The following is a 19,349-nucleotide window of genomic DNA, read 5'->3' on the forward strand; positions in this document are numbered from 1 at the left end:
GCTGTGTCTAACCTCATATTTATAACACAAAAACTTACAGTAACTGCTATGTGTTAGATTGCTGAATTGTTTGTTGATTGTCTTTACCCACAGATAACCTTTGACAACCTTTTAGATTAGTTTTTATTTTAGTAAGAAAAAGGTTTGAATTAGAAAGCATTCAGTGTTACACAACGATGTTGTGCAGAGGGTAAAGAACCTTTTCAGCAGGATATCTGACACCTGATGAATCTGATGGTGTCAGTATTAAAACCTGATACTTAAGGTTATTTAAAAAATAAGTAAAAAGAAATTTCAAAAAAATAAAAGTAACTTAAAAAAATGGATTTGGAAGACAATGACAGTACAGGCCCTTTAAAGCAATTCTTTTTATTAATAAGACATTTGAATTGAGAAAGCTTCCTGGAGAGGTGGCGAAACGTCATCAAATCTTGGAAACCAAGTCCAGTGGATTTTTCTGAACTTTTATGGAAATTTTATTAATAAAAGAGAAGCACTTCTGCCTGGTTTTATGGTCTGGACCACATGTAGACTTTTTAAAATTTGATTTTGATCCCTGGTTTATTTGATTTTACATTTACAACTTGCAAAAAGTACAATAAGAAATCAAATAAAACAAAACAGGTAAGTCTGCCTTTAAGCTGGTTCAAATTTTTCTCCCAAAAGACTTTTGTGTTCTGAATACATCCTTAAAGTGACCCTGCTACTGAATCACTTCTGGTTTGGTTAAAATAACTGCCTCGCAGATGTGACGCATCGAAACATGGATGCTAGGCGGAAGTTCAGCTGAATAAACTGACTGCTCACCTTCAGCCGCCTAGAACACTGCCAATCAGCTTTGAACCACACCTCACGAAAGCCAATCAGCATCCAAAGTTCATCTTAAAAGTCCTCCGATCCGCAGCTCGTCTGCTACCTCGTGCGCAGGCGGTGGTTGCGCTGTGTGACTTCATTTAGATGACCCCGTTTCAACCCACCTCCACCCTTGTAGATAAAACTTGATCAAAGTTTAATTATTTCGGGACTCTTACTGCATTCTGCGTCTCATTTCAACTGATCCGACAGAAGACCTTTCCTCTCCACTGTCGCTTCATGCTTGCTCATCATGGACAGGCTCTCTCAGCCTGTGTTATCCAAACTGGACTTCCATCTTCCAGGTCCCTGAGTGAAGCTCTAGTATCAGCTCATGCAGTCCACTGGATCTCCCCATAAAGCTCAGCAGACCGTCTCGCTAACCAGCAGTCTACAGACTGACCAACTTTATCTATCTCCACTCCACCACCAGTTTCAGGCCTGGAGGCAAACAACCATGTTCTTTGCTCCTATTCATGCATATCTATCAAAATTCAGTGCTATGTTTCCTGCCGAGGTCTGAGCGCCAAAGACCAAGTAATTGTATCAATAAATTTCTTCTAATTGTCTTTTCTCTCCGTGTGAGTTTCAGATTGAAATGTCTTTTACTAAATCTACGTAAAAATTCCACATTGCAGTTTCATTGGAGCATTTCAAATTGGTCCATATCACTCACATCTAATCTAGTTGTGTTCTGATAGTTTTTTTTTCTTTTTTCTGTAGGGCTTATATGAGTGTGAAAGAACTAAAGGATGAGTTAAACCTGAGCGGCAGCGACACACTCAATGTGTTTTTTGCCAGCAACTCTGTACGAGAAGACCTGGCAGGAGCAGCAACTTGGCCATGGGCAAAGGAGGCCCTCACACACCAAGGTCAGTTTTATCAATAATACCAAATATAGAGCTGATTATGATATCTATTCCCATTTATGGACTTTTTCTTTAGTTCTATAACATTTTTTCTTAGTCGTTTTCCATTATTAATAAGCTTTAGATTTTCAGCTATTGCTTAGTTTTTTTTGACTAATTTCTTTGTATCACTTTCTTTTAGTCAAACAATAAACATTTTCCTTTCCCCTCCAATCTTTTACAGGCATCATTGAAATAGATGAGAGCAACAAGTTTTGACATATATAAAGGGGAATTTATCTCCACTCTGAAGTCTTAGGGAAATAATTTTAAGATGGGACCCTATTAAAGTGTTGTCATATTTTATTGAACGATAAACTGACAAGCACAACTTTATTCTCCCTGGTTGCATTAACAATACAACACACAAAGGGGAATTGATTTAGTAGGTGATTTAAATTTAGGTTAAAACTTTAGTTTCAAGTATTTGCATTTCTGTTGCAAAAAAATGAAAGATAAAAACGTTCTGTTATGGCTTTAATCAGCGCTTGCTATGACAAAAATCTTAGTGGTGATGCAACGGAGTATCAAACAATCATCTGATTGGCATTTTGATTGAAAACTTACCGAGTGACCTACAGTAACTGGCTTAGGTGATAATCAGGTGTAGAACAAATCATTTCACTTTAAAGTTGTTATTTTAAAGAGTTTGATTGTTTTAAGCTACAGCAATATCAACAAATGAATCAAAACAAACATATAGACCTGGCCTACCTGACAGATAAAACAAAGGATATGAAAATAGTTATTTTATTTAGGTCACACTTAAATGGGCGTCCATTTACCTACAGTGCTTTGTGATTGTAGTCCTACCCTGTTAAACTTTTCATAGGTTGTCAAGATGAAAACTCAAACTTGAATGTATTTTATTAAGATTTTATGTGAAAGTCCAACACAAATTAGTAGAGAAATGCACTGTAAATATATATAATATGTATGCTAAACAACCTGACCAACCTAATAATGTCAGATGTCCATTAAAATTGCCTTCAGAAGTCTCACCTGACATCACTGTTCATGATATTTTTAGCTGAGCTAAACAACTTTCCCTCTCAGACATGTACAGTACTGCCTTGTAGGGGGCGATAACGCACTGGTTTCTATACTTTCTATTCAAGGAAGAGGCAGAGGAGAAGAATAGAACAAATAAAGCCCACTCTCACCAGAATATCATATCCACATTGTTAAAATCACAAATTTTACCTCTGCTGTAGCTTTTAAAGGTTTCCTGTTTCATCTTCTGCTCATGATCTGATCTATCGTTCTCTTCATCTACTACAATGTTAATAAGCAATGTACTAAATAAAATAAATGTATTTGGAATGTCATGTTTGTAAGTGTTTTATACTGAATGTAAGAAAATTTGTAAACAGTTGAGACTGTCTTGTTTGTTTTGGTTCGTCACAGTTAGAAGATCATCTCATTCTCACCCATTTTTTTATTTATACGAAACCTTGATACATTTAAGGCTTACAAAAAACACTCTGAATGAGTTCCAGTATCACAAACTATTTATTTATTTATTAAGATGCTGCATGCTTGACTCTTAATAAGTCATTTTATTTCTATTTAGTTTTATTTCATGTACAGTCAGATTATATTTTAAACATACTGTTGTTCTCATGCATTGCATAGGTGGGATGGTCCTCAACCCATCCTACTTTGGTACTACGGGCCACCAGAACACAATGATCCATGAGATGGGGCACATATTTGGATTGTACCATGTCTTTAAAGGGGTGAATGAGAGGGAATCCTGTGATGACCCGTGTCAGGTAGGACAGGTTCATGCTTCTGTCTCTGAGGACGCTGTTGATACATTTTTCATGCACATTGTATGTTGTCCTTCCTTCCTTCCTTCCTTCCTTCCTTCCTTCCTTCCTTCCTTCCTTCCTTCCTTCCTTCCTTCCATCCATCTCAGAAACGGTCAACAAAAGATTGAGAGCTTTAAAGTTTGGGATTTAGACATGAAAAAGATGTACTTTCTATCTTATTTTTATTTACAATAAAAAAAAAAAAACTGAAATCCCTCCATCAACCATTATCTAACCAGGTTAAAACCCAAGCAAGACTAAGGTCTCTCTTACAAGATTATCCTGGCCTAGAAGTTAACAGCAAGCACTCTAGAAACACAAATCACTCAAAATAAAAATGTGCAGCTTTCCATAAACATTAATTCTGAAAAAGCAGTACAGTTGAAAATAAAGTGCATAAACTGTCAACAATATTGACAATCATTATATGTTAACCTTAGTGTATCATGTGTTTTCCTAGGAAACAACCCCATCAATGGAGACAGGAGATCTGTGTGCTGACACAGCACCAACCATCAAATCTAAAGCCTGCCAGGACCCCGAAGCGTTTAACGACTCCTGTGGATTCACTATCTACCGTAACACGCCATACCGCAATTACATGAGTTACACAGGTATATAAAGAACATCTTAATCTTTCTATAGGAAGAAGGCAAATTATTGTTCAAAACAAAATGTACTGTATATACATGTACGTAATGCTTAGGTCATTGGCCTATTATTATTTAGATTTTCAAAAACACTTTTTTTCTTTTTTGTTTATAAAATCTCATTAGATGACAACTGTACAAACCACTTTACACCCAATCAAGTTGCCAGGATGCATTGTTATCTTGACTTGGTCTACCAGAAGTGGCTGACAGACAGTCACCCTGCCCCTGTTCCACTTCCCCCGATAGTCACTGGACAAAGTACTAACTCTGTTTCCATATATTGGCTCCCACCCATGAGAGGGTCCCTTTTTCGAAGGTATGTGGACCTCATATTACCTCACGTGTTATCATTTCTAAATCAGCCTACTGTACTTCTCTTTTTTCTTTTCTTTTTATTTTCTCATGTATACTGTGAAATATCTCCCCACTGAAATGTGCTATATAAATGCCTTACTGTAGTACTTGAGGTAAATAAAGAGGAAATGGTGCGCAAATAGATAAGTGTTCAAATGTCTTCAAACCAGCTCTATTAAAAGATGCCTACTATCTTTTTCTTTACTGTCTGACCATAAATCAAACCAACATAAATTTTTTTTGATAAATCAAAGAAAGATTAGATCAGTAATAAGTTTACTCAAGTACATAAGGATTACTATACATTACATTATGAAAGAGGCTCAATTTCCTGATGGTATTTGAAGTTCTTTAATTAAATCTTCCAGCCTTTAGATTATATATTTCTAAACTACCCATCATCTTCTAATGACTATATTGTATTCTCAGTCTTGTCAGGAATATTAATGGATGGCCTAATTATACATGTGTATCTTAGTTCCCCATTTGATGTGTCTGGCATTGACTGTGGAGACTGCGAGAAAGACGGTGTTTTCCACCAGTATGCCTTTCAGGCTTCCTCACCCCGTATCTGTGACACATCAGGCTACTGGACACCCGAAGAGGCAGTAGGTCAGTCAAAATGATTTGTTTCTGCTATGTTTGTCATGAATGAGTCTTTATGTCTTTCTAATTCATAGCCCTGTAGTTAGTAATAAAGGTTAATAGCACTTTTCACTTCATGGTTGAATTATAAACAATACTGGGGATGAAAAATCACCAGAGCTTCATCAAAACAGATTGTATTTCCATATCTCCTCAATCAAACATGTAGTGCTGAAAGGAAAGTTTGTGTTGGTAATGAGGCTTATGCTTGTTTTTATTCATGTTTCCCTGTCAAAACTGTAGCTGACCAAGGTAAACACTTTCTCTCATGTAGTTCTCATTACAGGTAGGTATTAAAAAGCCAGGAATGTGGCAGTTCCAGTTAAAGCTCTGTTTCAGTCTTGTGTTTCTCTAGCGCAGGTCAACTTTTCCTCACATTCACACACGCTTATACAATCACAAGCAGTCGAGTCCTTGTAAATTCTAGGTGCGTGCAAGGCTAATAGCTCCTGGAAGAGGAAAAAGCATAAAATCATTAAATGATAATAACACTCTGTAACAGACCTCTCTCTGTGTCTGTCTTGATTTGGCGAAAATAAGAACAAGGATTCTTAAGTGTACAGTGCTTTTCAAGGGGTTCCATATTCACTAAACCTTTTCTCATTTCATCATGTTAAATATACAAACTTCAAGGTTTGTTTGTATTTATTTTTTTAAGCTTTGCGTGATAGAACAACATGAAAAAAAAAGCATAAATGTGGAGTTCTAACTGAAAATATTAATATTTGGCTTCCTTTACTCTGATTCTCAACAACATTCCCCCCACATCAACAACATTTAAAGGTCATCTGTTAGAAAATGTGCACTGCAAATTACCCAGAGCACATCATTTTCAATGGTGACAGCATGATGCTGGACAACCTTCAATTTACAGCCAGAGATACAATACAAAGGTTTAGACTGAAGCATATCATGGGTTAGAATGGCCCAACAAAGTCCAGACCCAGAAGAGATTAAGAATTTGTGAATTAATTATCAAAACTAATATTCATCCAGTCCAAATGATCCTATTCTTTATTTTTACTATGATAAATGGGAAAAACTGTAGTTACTGTATTTGAAAATCCAGTAGCAACATACCTGAAAAGCTGTAAGTGAGGTGAGAGGTGTATATCTGAGGTACGAATGCCTTTGCGAGCCATTGTAGGGCTTTAATTGGGCTAGTGTTGTCCCTGTTGTAAGCCCAAACATGTTTCCTGTACTTTTGAACAGCACACTTACCAATTATAATATTTTTTGAAGAGGTATGGTTTCTTAAGACAAGTCAAATTGGGTGAGAGCAAGAAAGGAAATAAAATAAACAAGAAACAAGGAGGAAATCTCAGAGAGGGAACACTGGAAATGAGCTCAACCAAAAAAACTGAAAGTAAAAACACAATAAGACTTTTCTTCTCTTCCATGGAAACTCTACCCAAATATGTGGAAATCCTCTGCTGGAATTTATGCTTTGAAAACAAGCGGCAAAGAGAAGCAGGGGGATTACAGCTACCTCTTTCGCTGCGGGATCATAATGATGATAAAGAGTCAATTACAGTCTTACACTAAACAGAGGTATGCACCTAACTGGAGACAGCCAGTCTGTTAGGTTTCCTCACTTCCATCCCGCTGTGTCCCATAAAGACAGTGTCATCTAAAGTATCTGCTGAGTTGCCCTGTATGACTTTCAGCCAGAGGCAGGGAAAGGACATTTTAACAATTCAGTCATCTCAAAAGATGATCCTGGCCAATTGTTGTGTGCTTTCTCGGCTCATTTGAGTCAAATTTAAGAGCTTGTTTCAAGTAGATCTTTCCTCTTTGAGGCAGCAGAAGGTTTCATGCAGTAATTGAAGTTCCAACCGCCTCGCAGTTTGAAATAAATCTGTTTAAAGGCGATAGATAGAAGTCTCATTCATCTTGGCCATTAGGTGGCGTTCCAGTGCTCACGCCGCTTTTGTTCCATACTGTTTGCCAGCCGGTTGCCAGGTCTGCTGTGGTCAAACATTGAGCCTACCCATTCAGAAGAAAAGCGGCAATGTATGTATGTGTACTCAGCCCCTTTGCTTTCTGAAGTCAGTACCAGCGCTCAAAATTTCAGAGATTTTATTTTTTATCTTTATAAGTTGTGTATTAAAAAACAATAGAAAATTACCAAACTTTTTTTTGTGTGTGTTGAACCCGAGAAAAATAACTGAGAATGAGCAGTTTTTTAGCTATATCAAGGAGTTGGTTGGATTTGGCAACGCCTGAGCTCTATCTCACTTGACTTCAGCCTAATTTTCTTATTGGGGCAGAATTATTCCTTATTAAAGTCTACATAGTAAACAGAAGTAAATGTTTGAATATTTTGGACCCATTATTTATATACTGTTTTTCAGTAAAGGTAATACTTTTGTTTTTCACCAATATAGATTTTAAGAGAATGTGTTATTATTTTATTTATTTTTAAAAGCGATTAAAGATACCAGGTAGTAAAAGAAAACAGTTGTAACACAATCATTTAAAGGCAGTTCTTAACAAATGCACTTTTACAGACTTCGCAAGGTTTATTCCAGATAAGTGGAGCATAGGAACGAAATACCGTACATCCTTGCTATCCTAGAGCCAGGCCTGTTTGTTGAACTCTAGCTCCGGAGTTTCATTAAGGCTCAGCCCAAAGAAACTATAAGAAGTCCCCTAGATGTGAACCTACCATCTGAAGAGAGATGCATTCTATCAAACTGGCTTTACCTAAGAAACGCAAATGAGCAAGTGCCAAGACCTAATAGGACAGTTGGCAGGAGTAAGAGGAAAACTGATCAAATCCAATTGATAATGACCAAAATATTTGGTTTAAATCAGTGCACCTGTTATAAAAGCCAGATATGTTATGTTTACATTTTCATATATTTTCTTCCTAACATAATATTAGTCAACTGATATAACCTGGTGCAGGTTGTGTGCACTATTAAGTGTTTACAGCCCTGGGGGAGGGGTGGCCTAGTGGTTAGGGCATAAAGCTTGGAATCCTGAGAGACTGAGTTCGAGCCCCACTCCCACAGACTGCCACTCTCGGTCTCTGAGCAAGACCCTTAACCCCACACTGCTCACTGGGCGCCGCACAATTGTAGCCCACTAAGGGGATGGGTTAAATGCAGGGGTAAATTTCTGCAATAAGAGATCAATAAGGTGAAATTATTGCAAATTTATGGATCATAGTTCCAGATGTTTGGCATTTTAGCAGAGGTGAGGTATAATTTTGAGATCCGCTTGAGCTTGGGAAGAAATGAAGCTGCTGTTTGGCTTGATGTTTTAAGCTTCATTTCTAGCAGCTGTTTAATCATAAATGTTTAAGGTTGTAATGTTTCTGAAAGAGTCAATCCTATTTTAGGTTAGCATTTTTTAGATGCTGATTTGGTTTTATCTGAACCAAAAAAGTTTCTAAGCAATAAAATATTGTGTTAGTCTTTAAGCTTGATTATGCATTCACATCTTAAAAATGTAATGTACAAAAAGAAAAAACTTAATTGCTTATTCACAATGCCAAAATGTCCATAAATAGTTGCCTATAGATCTTGCAATAAAATGCCCCCCCACTCCCTCAATTTCAGAATGAAAAACCTTGATGTGGGATATCTCTGCTTTGAGCACTAATGCAGTCATACTCATATACATGCAGACAAGTAACTGCTAAAAAGACAGGCTTTGCCAGCAGCAAGTTTATGTTCTAATGTGGAAATCTTATAGTCTATTTCATGTATGGTCTATTTTGTAGATCTTTGGGCTGTGTATTAACCTTATACCAGTACTAATGCTCACTTCTTATCATTTAGATCCAAATTACATGCTGGCCAGGCTTTATGGGACAAAGTAAAAGAGGAATAAATCAGAAAGAATAAATTAATCTACTTAAACCAGGGTGCACACTCTGTTTTTCTGTTTTGTAAATGGACAAAGTCACCGACATTTTCTAAGTGGCAAACAAAGCCTTGTAAAAGTATTCTTACCCCTTGCACACTTTTATTTCTCAAACCTTTTTTAATATGTGATTCTTTCAAGTATGAACCATTTCATTTATTTATTTTTTGTGTAAACTATAAAATTTTTTTTTATTTTAATCAGTTGTTCCAACAAAAACACCACTTCTCACAGTTTTTTTTGCTCTGAACAAGCTTTATTTGTGTTCTACCCAAGGGCCACCTGATGTGGAACAAGCTTGTGAACACAGTCTGCAGGCCTGGAGTCCTGAGCTCATTCTCTATGACACCAACGTGACATCACCATGCCCCGAAACGGAGGGCTGCACCCTAACTCTACATTTCCTGCACCCTGTCATTCCACACAGACTCACACTTTGGGTAACCTATATCTCTGCAAGTAAGTATCAGAAGAAAGCCAACATGTGGCTTTGTGCTGCATAACTAGTGACGATTTTTTATATATAAATGAGAATTTGAAAAAGGTGTACAGCTCATTAAAACGTTCTCAGATGAATGCATGACAGTTAAAGGGTATTTTATGTAAATAGGTGCTCGAAGGTATAGTGGATATATTGTGAATTTTTGAAAAGACCCACCCTCTCCAAAAACGGCCATAAAACAACCCTGTACCTGCCCCCTGAGAGGGAACGCCTATTAAACGCGTGCGAGAGCATGCACAAGCCCTTTTCTCTTCGTGTAGGCTCTGTTTAAAAGTTACTGTTAGCATTGATCATACAAGATTACTTTAAAAAAGAAGATTTTCAATTTTTCCACCATATCAGACTCACCACCATTAAGTGAAAATGGGGATGAGCACGTAGGACATCATTGTGTAAACATATTACCAGAATGATTGACAATTAGAAGGACCACTTGTTTTGATGATCCACCCAGAAATAGAACATCCTCAACTATACCTTTAAGGTTTTCTTTACTTTTCTGTGAAGTCAATAATACTGACTGATCTTAATAATCTCAATGTTTTCAGTACTCTGTTGTCATATTACCAACATATAAACATAATGTGTTACAGCAGCAGTGGAGCTTTTAAGTTTTAACGTATTTTTGGTCTAAGATTTAAGCAATGTAAACCTCCTTCAAAATGTTGGGTAAATAAGATGTTATAGACTAAATCTTAAATGTTAAATTGAAAACAATGTAGTAGATCACCAAATCTATTTATAACCTAAAATATCATTAAATGGTCTCTTCTTAAAAAATGTTTTCTTATATTTGTATTACGTAAATGTTTTGTTTAAAATTTAAGGAGTCCTTGCCTGGAAATCTAACATTTCTATGTTAATAACTTGCGTGTTGCTGTTTGGCTTCAGTAAAAATACAAAGAATGATTTTAGGCCTTCACTTGAATTAATATAATTCATGGAATGGTTTTAACAGTAGCCCATTAGTGCTTTCATCAGTATTGCACCAAAAAGGCTTATTCTAACAATCAAGTAGTCGCCAGTCTGTCAGTATTACTGATGTGTAACTTTTTACCTATGAAGAAACTGGGTAAAAAATGGTAAACAAACCATGACTAACTGCTAATATTGCTAACTATACATTCACATGAACACACAGTTAAAATTCTCATGCGTATCCATGTGAGGAAAAAAATAAAAGCGTCACGAAAAGGGTCAAAATGCGCTCTGTTTATTTTTTTTCTCCTAAAATTATTAAACATGAAAGCAATTTCAGATGGATTAAATATGTAAAATACCAGGTTATGGTTTCTTTAAACAAGATATTAACATTTCCATTTAGGTCAGGAAAACCCATAGGGTGTCATGAGGTATTTTATATTTTTTAATGTAACTGAAAACAATACAATTTACGTCAAAAATAGGTTATGAATCCTTAAGAAAAAAGTGAATAACACAATATTACATGCATATATATATATATATATATATATATATATATAAAACTCTAGTAACTCAGATGACAGATATTCATAAAATGGTACTTTTTAATCTTACTGAAGAACACTTAATCCCACCTAACATACATATTTGTACCCTCTTCTCTTCACCTGTCCCAGACAACCCTGCTATAGCCAATGTTGAGCTGATTACTGATGCTGGGAACAGCATTAACCTTGGGCCACAGCATGTCTACTGTGACATACCCCTGACGTTGCGGCTCGAAACCAACAACGTGGCAATATCTGCTATTAAACTCTGCACCTTTGATGAGAAAATGGAGATCGACGCAGCCATGTTGTCTTCAGGCCCAGGCAGCCCTCTTTGTTCCGGTTGCCAACCTGTGCTGTACCGAGTTCAGCGTCAGCCAGCATTTACCAGCAAATCCCCTCCGCCTCAGATGGAGCAAACGTTCACCGACAGGTAAAGGCTCAATGTTGGCTCATCCAGAAGACCTGATGTTTTCTTAAAGGATATAAGCCCCCAAATGCTAGCCTTTATTAATAAAGCCAATAGTGGGTAAAACCAAATCCATGTGAAATGAATTAGGAGGTGCAGTTGGGCATGGGAAAGTGGTATGACATCAACCAGAAATATGGCGCCTTGCAAAAGTATTTTTAGACTTTTTTCACATTCTTTGAGCTTTTAACTATAGATTTAAATATAATGTATTGGCCTTTATGGTTTACCTTCACAAAAGTAAATTGTGAATTGGAAAAAAATACATAGTTATTAAAATCTCCTGAGAATAAATCTGAAAAGTGTGCCATGCATTTATATTCAGTAAGTTGTACAACCACATTTTCATGCCAAAGTTTCTGTATATGAAGAGAAATGCAGGTCCAAAAGTAATGAGTAAAGTCAGCGTGACCTGTCAAATTTTACTTTATGATAAAATGTCAAACCTTTTTGAACTCAAATTCCTGTAATTGAGACTACTGACATAAAAAACATTAGTCCACCAACAGCTGAATCTGTAATATAAACCAATGTTATTTTGGGACAGTTTTGGATGTCAGACCGTATCTGCTGTAGTAACTTGAGCTCTACAGCTCAGAATTTGGCCAAGCATTTAAAACAAAAGTAAGCCTGCAGTAATTAAGAAGGTAAAAACATAAAAATAAAAAAAAAGAAACAGAGTCCAGCCCTGTATAGCTGTGTTTAGCAAATAATATATCCTTATTTACTGGTGCCTTTCAAAAACATTTAGTTTTATTAAACCTTTTTATATTCTCTTATCTTACATCCTTAAAATTGAATAATTTTGACAAAGTGGTGCATTAGTGTGAGCTAAAAGGGCAATTATTTGTGGTTTCCAAAATATCTTTATCCTAAATACTGCAAAGAGTGGTGTGGTATTGTATTCAGCTCTATTTATTCAGGAAGGTCAGTTTTTTTTGTTTTTTTTTCTACCTAACTACTGCTTTGAGCTTCTCAACAATATTCTCCCAGATCAGTCTGCTGTGCTTTTTGACCTCATGATCCTGTTTGTTCTCTAACGACATCAAACAAATCTCCTGGATCTTTGCAGAAAACCTGTATTTCTAAACAGATCAAATTACACTCTGCACCCTCTATTAAAAGGTCTAGTAATGAGGTTGATTCTAAACAGGGTCGCATTGGATTTTATTTAGGGGCAACAAAACAAAGGGGTCTGAATTCAAATATCATTGTTGGTCCTCATGATGGGTGTGAGCTTTTTGTATCTATGTCATACAATCCCAGGTTTGTGTCTGTAGGTTGTGATAATGTGAAAAAGGTCAGGGGTTTGAATACTTTTACCCTACTCAAAATAATAAAAGAATGGATCTTGAGTTAAACTTTGGCTAAAATACTTGTTTTTGCAAAAGATAAGTGCTGCGCTTAAAAGGAATAGCAAAAATGCTCTGTCTTTTGTAGCCAGTTATTTTTTCCTTTCTATTAGCTATGAATTATTAGCCATAATGTGAAAGCAGTGCCAGCATATAATGTCATGGACACATTATAGTCGAACATATAAATTAGCTCACAGGAAAAGAGAACAGACAAAGATATGGCCATAAGCAAATTCCACAGCATGTCTCAGTGTATGTGTCCTCAGATTTACTAATCTGCAGACATGTCTTTTAAAAGTGTTTGGGTCTGGTTCTGTTTAAGAGGCTCAGAACACAACTGTTTCCAACAAGGGGATGCCGTGTGTAGCTGATCCAAATCTTTTTCAACAGCCATATACTTAATCAAAAGCTTGCCGGAGTTTCGGGCTGACTTGAATCCGTTTGTATCCTGTCTCATATTGCGGGGTGTCCAAATGATTACTGTAGTCCAACTATAACCACCGCAAACTTTTCTTTTTTTATATAGGAAAGACCCTTCTCCCAAAATATCTGACATGTCTGTGCTGTAATTGTTTTTGTACATTTAGAGCTGGTTTGTGTGTGTGAGGATATGGCAGCTGTATCATATGATTGCAGATAAATGGATTTAAAATTGTGTGTTCTGGATTTCAGAGAAGCTGTCACTATTTTAAAGGGAAGGCGAGATGTTCGATGCGCGGAGCTTCAAAAAACAGCTTATTTTTCAGTGAACACGTCTTCTATGTTACACAAGCTGCATCTAAGTGCAAAAAGATGCAGGAGCCACTGGGAATAGAGTTATGTGGGATTGAAGAGGGCAGAGAGAGGTTGATGTGAGGAGAAGGGAGAATGTTTCAGAGCAACAAGCTTGGAGTAATGAGGGTTTGGGGTAGTTGAAAGAGAGGGAACGGGAACAGTGGCAATTAGAAACAATACATGGGGAAGGGGGGACATATTGACAGAAGTAGTGTTTTCTCAGATCAATGATTTTTACATATCATACAACTAAGGGATGCAGGTTATTGAGTACTGAATTAATCTTAAATTGATTTATCTTTTTGATTGACTAATTTATAAGCTGCCATTTTCCTTAAAACATGAGTTTTTTTCTTGTATCAAAAGGACTTATCATAAAAAAAATATCTTTTTAAGGTGTGCTGAATTAAAAATAGTGCATTATGTAATTTGAACAGTTTATTGCACCTGAATGAATAAACAAAAACATTTTTTACACATTATTAAACCTATTTATAGAATCTCAGTAACAAACAATAACTAACAGAATGGTTTAGATCAGGCATGCTCAAAGTCTGTCCTTGAGGACCACTGTCCAGGAGGTTTTAGAGGTTTCCCTGCTCTAGCACAGCTGAATTTATTGACAACTGATTAAAAAGGCTTTTGCTGAATTGCAAACATCAGAATCAGCTGTGCTAAAGCAGGGAAACCTCTAAAACTTGCATGACAGTGACCATTGATGACCGACTTTGGGCATGCCTGGTTTAGATCATAGTTGTCAAACTCTAGTCTTGGAGGTTCATTGTGCTACAGTTTTTGGGGATGTGGCAACTCAAATAGACACAAATCAACTAACCAGACTACTACTTCACGGTTATGCAGCAATTTGTGTCATTCTGTGACGTGAGATATTATTGGTATGTCTCATTGATTCACAAAATGTGGTAAAAGTCAAAGGTGATTAACACTTTCAAAAGTAATGTTTGTCAGGAATAGAAAAATGAAATTTCCTGTTCTTATCTCTCTTAGCTCTGTTATTCAGGGAGTGAAGTACCAGTACAGGATCCAGGTGGAAACAGGCCATCTCCTCAGCTTCCCCTCTCCGCCTCTTGTCTACACACATGGACAGACCTACTGTGGGGACGGTGTCATACAGGGGTCTGTTCACTTACCTGAACTTTGGTTACTGGTTGAATATTTCCAAGAGAAATGGAGTTGGAAATAATGCTGCCGGTGATGTTTCTCTCCCTGCAGAACAGAAGAGTGTGACGACAGCAATCTGTTAGATGGTGATGGCTGCTCTAAGAAATGCTACAAGGAGACGGGCTTCAATTGTCATGGTGTGTACAAAAATCACTTCTCTGCAAAATAAAAGTCTGTTTGCACCGCTTCAAGCACAATACACATCCTATTGTAGTTTTTTGTAGCACTTTTTATAATGTCCCACATTGAAGAAAAAAAACAACCTCCGTCGTGCATATTAAACCTAAGCAGCATATAAACTTTCAGTGTGAAAGAGTAGTCACTAATCTGCCAAAAATCTCTCATTTGTGCACGCAGCAGCGTTTAGTAAAATCTATCCTGCCAATCAAACTACATTTACAAGACATAAAAGCTTCTGGCTTGACTGGATTCCACAAACCATTAATGCAACATCACAGCAACATAAGGGAAAACAGATGAGGCAAGGGGTAAAATAAGCAAGATTTTGGTTTCTTAACTTTTCATGGTTTTCTTTGAAAAGCATTTTGACATTAGCTTGGCTAAGATACACCAGAGGAAAAAACTCTAGTTAGCTGGAAAATGCACAGTTCTGTCTACAGTCAAATGTCATGCTGCTTTATTAATGTTGGTGTTTACCAATCTATACTGTCTTTCGTACCAATAAAAGAAATTGATCAAATATATATATATTTTTAATCAAAGATCAACCTATGAGTTAGATTGGATGTTTGAAAAAATCATTATGAGCAATGTTTTTTATGTTATGCCATCTCTGTAAACCAATATTAATACATTTTTACACATAACGCATCTCCCATTTTAGCTTTTCATCATAACTGAAATAGAACCTAAGTCTATGACTGAATTTGACTATCAGGTATGTTTTTAATAACTTTGCATGGATAGAGTGCAGGTGTTTCCCTACTGTTTGAAAAATAGCTTAAAGTCCGTCTGATAAGACGGAGTCTTTTTGTGAGCATCAGTTTTAAAGACCTGTCAAAGTTGTTCCGTAAAAGTTTAAAAAAACACTCCAATGGACTTGGTTTCCAAGATTGTAAGTGTCACAGTTGCTCAATGTAACTTCGATCTGGACTTTGATTGGGCCATTCCATTGAATTGAAACAAGGATGTTTAAAGTGCAGCCATTTCAATTCCTTGAAGGAATTCCTTTGTTTGACCCCAAGACTATGACTAACATTTTGTTTGAATATTGTTAGTTTAGTTTAAAAATCCCAAACTATTATTTGCATTTTCAACTTGAGATAGTGTTAATTTCAAACTTTAACTAGACTATTTGGACCCATATCACAAAAACATTGAGTCACTTGGGCTATTATGTTGTAGCTCAATCTGAATGGTTTGGGTTGGTGCCGTGTTGGAAGGTAAGCCTCTGCCCCAGTCTAAGTTCTTATGTGACGCTATCACCAACTTTTATTAAAGTGTGTGCTTCCAGAGTATAAGCTGCTCCTTTTTTTCCCACGCTTTGAATCTTGTGGATGATGCAAAAGTGCGGCTTTTCGGTGGATTTTTCTTCAACCGCCAGGGGGCGGAAATCAAGATTTGAAATTAAAGAAGAAAACTGAACCAATGAAGCCCAATGTGTGTCTCCTGCAGAGCTGAAATAAAGAGCTGATGAAGCCCCATCTTTCATTAGAAGCTCTTACTGCCACAAGCCCCCAAGCTACAGGAGATAGAGCCCTACTTCCTCCCTACTCTATGGGTGATATGTAGAGCTCCCCATTCAGGTTAGGTAGGAACATTTCAGTAGATATCAAATAACTTATAGTCCAGTACGGATTATATAGGTACATTTCCAGTTTTTTTAAAAACATTGCGGTTGCTGCTTATGTTCAGGTGCGTTATAAAGTCCGGAAAATACAGTAGTTCGCTGTGCTACTTTCCTTCCCTCTATACAATTCATGCTATTAGCAAAACTTTCAATATAATTGTCCAGAACACCTTCATCTTAAAGTTTTATGGAATACTCCAAATGGGAAGTTTATTTGGTTTTAGACAGGGGGGATGTTTGGCAAGACTCTTTCACATTGAAGGTTACGGTTCTAATGCAAGAGCTTATGAAGGTATATTAAAACAGTGTTTCTGACAGATTTATTGAATTTACGGTAATGCCTTCTTTAGGTTCTGGCTGCAGGGTTTTATCACCAATCATCTATTTTGTGAAGTAAATTTTTTTACCGTAAAAAAAAACAGTCAACTGTAAAGGTTTAGGTCAATTTATAAGTAACTAGGTTTCAAAGAATATTCAATGATTAAATTTTAAACCTTTAATTTAGTTTGTAGCTGATTAAACCTTATTGTCAAAGAAACATTTTTAAGGTTGTATCACATAAAGTTTGGCTCGGAGTGTTTATGTTGTTGTTATATATGCAGAATAACATTCTAATTTTAAAAGCTGTCTAAACCCCAGATCAGGTGGTTGAAAAGCTGTAAAAAGTACCCAAAGCATTCAGCAAAACAAGTCAAAAGACAAACAATTATGCCACAGAGAGTGTCCCTGTCATCTATGGATCCCACCACGAGACAAAAATGCTTTGTGTCTCCACCCTCACGCATGCAAACAGACCACAACAGAAGCCTCACGACAAAACACAACAGGGAGTTACCCAAAATGCTTTGAAACCCTAAAGCTTAAAACTTGTGTTCATTTTTGTATTATTATTTCTTCTATATTAGGTCATATAATAGATTTGTCTTCAATAATTCCCTCTGGCAGAGGAAACATTTTATTCCGGATAAGAACAGACATTAGGCTGAGTGAAACAATTCATCAGCTCCTCAATTGTACCATGTTCCTTCTCAACAGATTTAAATGTATCCTCTGTATTAAGGTGTGTTTGCTCGGATGGCCTCTTTTTTCGCCAGAAGCTCTGTCTCATAAATACTTGCAAATATTGCAGGGACTATGTGTGGGTCAGCTGAGATCAAACAGCATATTGCTTTTATTTTAAGCCATGTATTGTTTCCACTGGCAGCTGGATAGTAGTTATTCATGTATTCTGTAAAGGCTTATATTACGAGATCTTGTTACAAGGCCGAAATTTCCATCATCCAGTGAACTTATTTATCAGGGGAAAACAAGCCAAGGCAGACCTATAACCACAACCCCCCCAACAAAAAAACAAAACAAAACACCCACACACACTAACACCACAGTCTCACAATCATGCGTGACTGAAGCTATTACATCTCCTGTTATACAATAAAAGGCAGCATGACTAGGAAGGAAAACAATTTGGCAACAACAGATTTTCGCAAACTGCAACTCTTAAAAACAATTATTCCGCTTCACATCTTAGTCATAGAAAGAATATTTGTTTGGGTTTTCACTTACCACTCTCAGTTAGCAGTTTCCCTGTTTTGTTTTCTTTACTGAGTTCACCACAGTAACCACAGCACCCACTTCTGTCTATTACTGACAGACTTTTGCTTGTATCAAAGTATCTTATCCTCAATCATACTGTTTTATCCAATATTATTTGTTGAGGAAATTAAGACAACCAATTATCTTGAAATTCAGAACTTTGCAAACATTTGTTTGACATTAGGCATTGTTGTCTAGATTTTAAAAGACAATGCTAAACATTTTGGCTCATTTTGTTATCCTTTTCACTTTGTTAATAATTTGGCCATATGCTTTCTATACATAGGCTTCAAAGTCTATGCTGATGCTTGTAAATGTTTCCACATATGTACTTTTATTGAAATATTTCACAGTAAGACACTTTAATCTTCTGGAAACAAAACACTCACCTTTCTGAAAGGTATGATGGGGTGGTGATATCCATGGTGGGTTTACTTGCATATAAAAGTAAGACCAGATGATCATGGCACCTTCGGTCATCAGAAGTTGCAAAATTTTGCAAAACCAGAGGCATAGAGGCTTAGACATTGTGTGCATTCAATTTTCTTCTATTTGATCAGAGTTATTAAAATGGTAATATTAACAGAGTTAAAATAGAAAAAAGCTTGGTCTGATTTAGCATGAGAAAGTATATAAATTCACCTTTCTATAGCTATATAACTAAAAATGAAAAAAATAAATAAATAAATATAGTAGCCCAAAAAGTAGTTTTGGCTTAGAAAATTGTTGGCTGGGCTGCCCAAGCCAAAAATTGCCCCTAAGGACCCCCTTCTCAGAGGCATAGCCCAGTATCACGTATTGCAGGTTAACAAAGAAGGGGCATACTTGTTCTTCTGTTTCAATTTGCATGTTTTCTGAATATATATAAATGGGATATATACATAAATATATATAAATATATAAATGGGATATATCCCAGCCTGTGTTGCTCTTGTGATCATGATTTACTGTTTTAACAGCTTATATTGCCGTTTAGAGGATTTCTCAAATACTCCAATATTTAAGACTTGCAGTTAGTATTTTCTCAGAAATCAGGTAATTTTTGGTTTTAAAATACAGGGGAAACAGAGATATTCTGGTTATTTTCTTCCGG

At 36.4% G+C, this 19,349-nt stretch overlaps 1 protein-coding gene across 1 annotated transcript in view; it reads left to right on the forward strand.

The window, feature by feature from the left end:
• The window catches only part of pappa2 (pappalysin 2), an 89,318-nt gene that overhangs the window by 23,086 nt on the left and 46,883 nt on the right, over window positions 1–19,349 (forward strand). Inside the window, exons 5-13 of the mRNA XM_015400847.1 lie at window positions 1,576–1,724; window positions 3,396–3,535; window positions 4,035–4,188; window positions 4,351–4,543; window positions 5,060–5,193; window positions 9,376–9,558; window positions 11,203–11,506; window positions 14,680–14,808; window positions 14,905–14,990. Coding sequence (XP_015256333.1) covers window positions 1,576–1,724; window positions 3,396–3,535; window positions 4,035–4,188; window positions 4,351–4,543; window positions 5,060–5,193; window positions 9,376–9,558; window positions 11,203–11,506; window positions 14,680–14,808; window positions 14,905–14,990 — 1,472 coding nt within the window. The remainder of the gene's footprint in view (window positions 1–1,575; window positions 1,725–3,395; window positions 3,536–4,034; window positions 4,189–4,350; window positions 4,544–5,059; window positions 5,194–9,375; window positions 9,559–11,202; window positions 11,507–14,679; window positions 14,809–14,904; window positions 14,991–19,349) is intronic.

This window comes from Cyprinodon variegatus, unplaced genomic scaffold (genome assembly GCF_000732505.1).
Source record: "Cyprinodon variegatus isolate N-32 unplaced genomic scaffold, C_variegatus-1.0 Scaffold1154, whole genome shotgun sequence".
In the NCBI taxonomy this organism is placed as follows: Eukaryota; Metazoa; Chordata; class Actinopteri; order Cyprinodontiformes; family Cyprinodontidae; genus Cyprinodon; species Cyprinodon variegatus.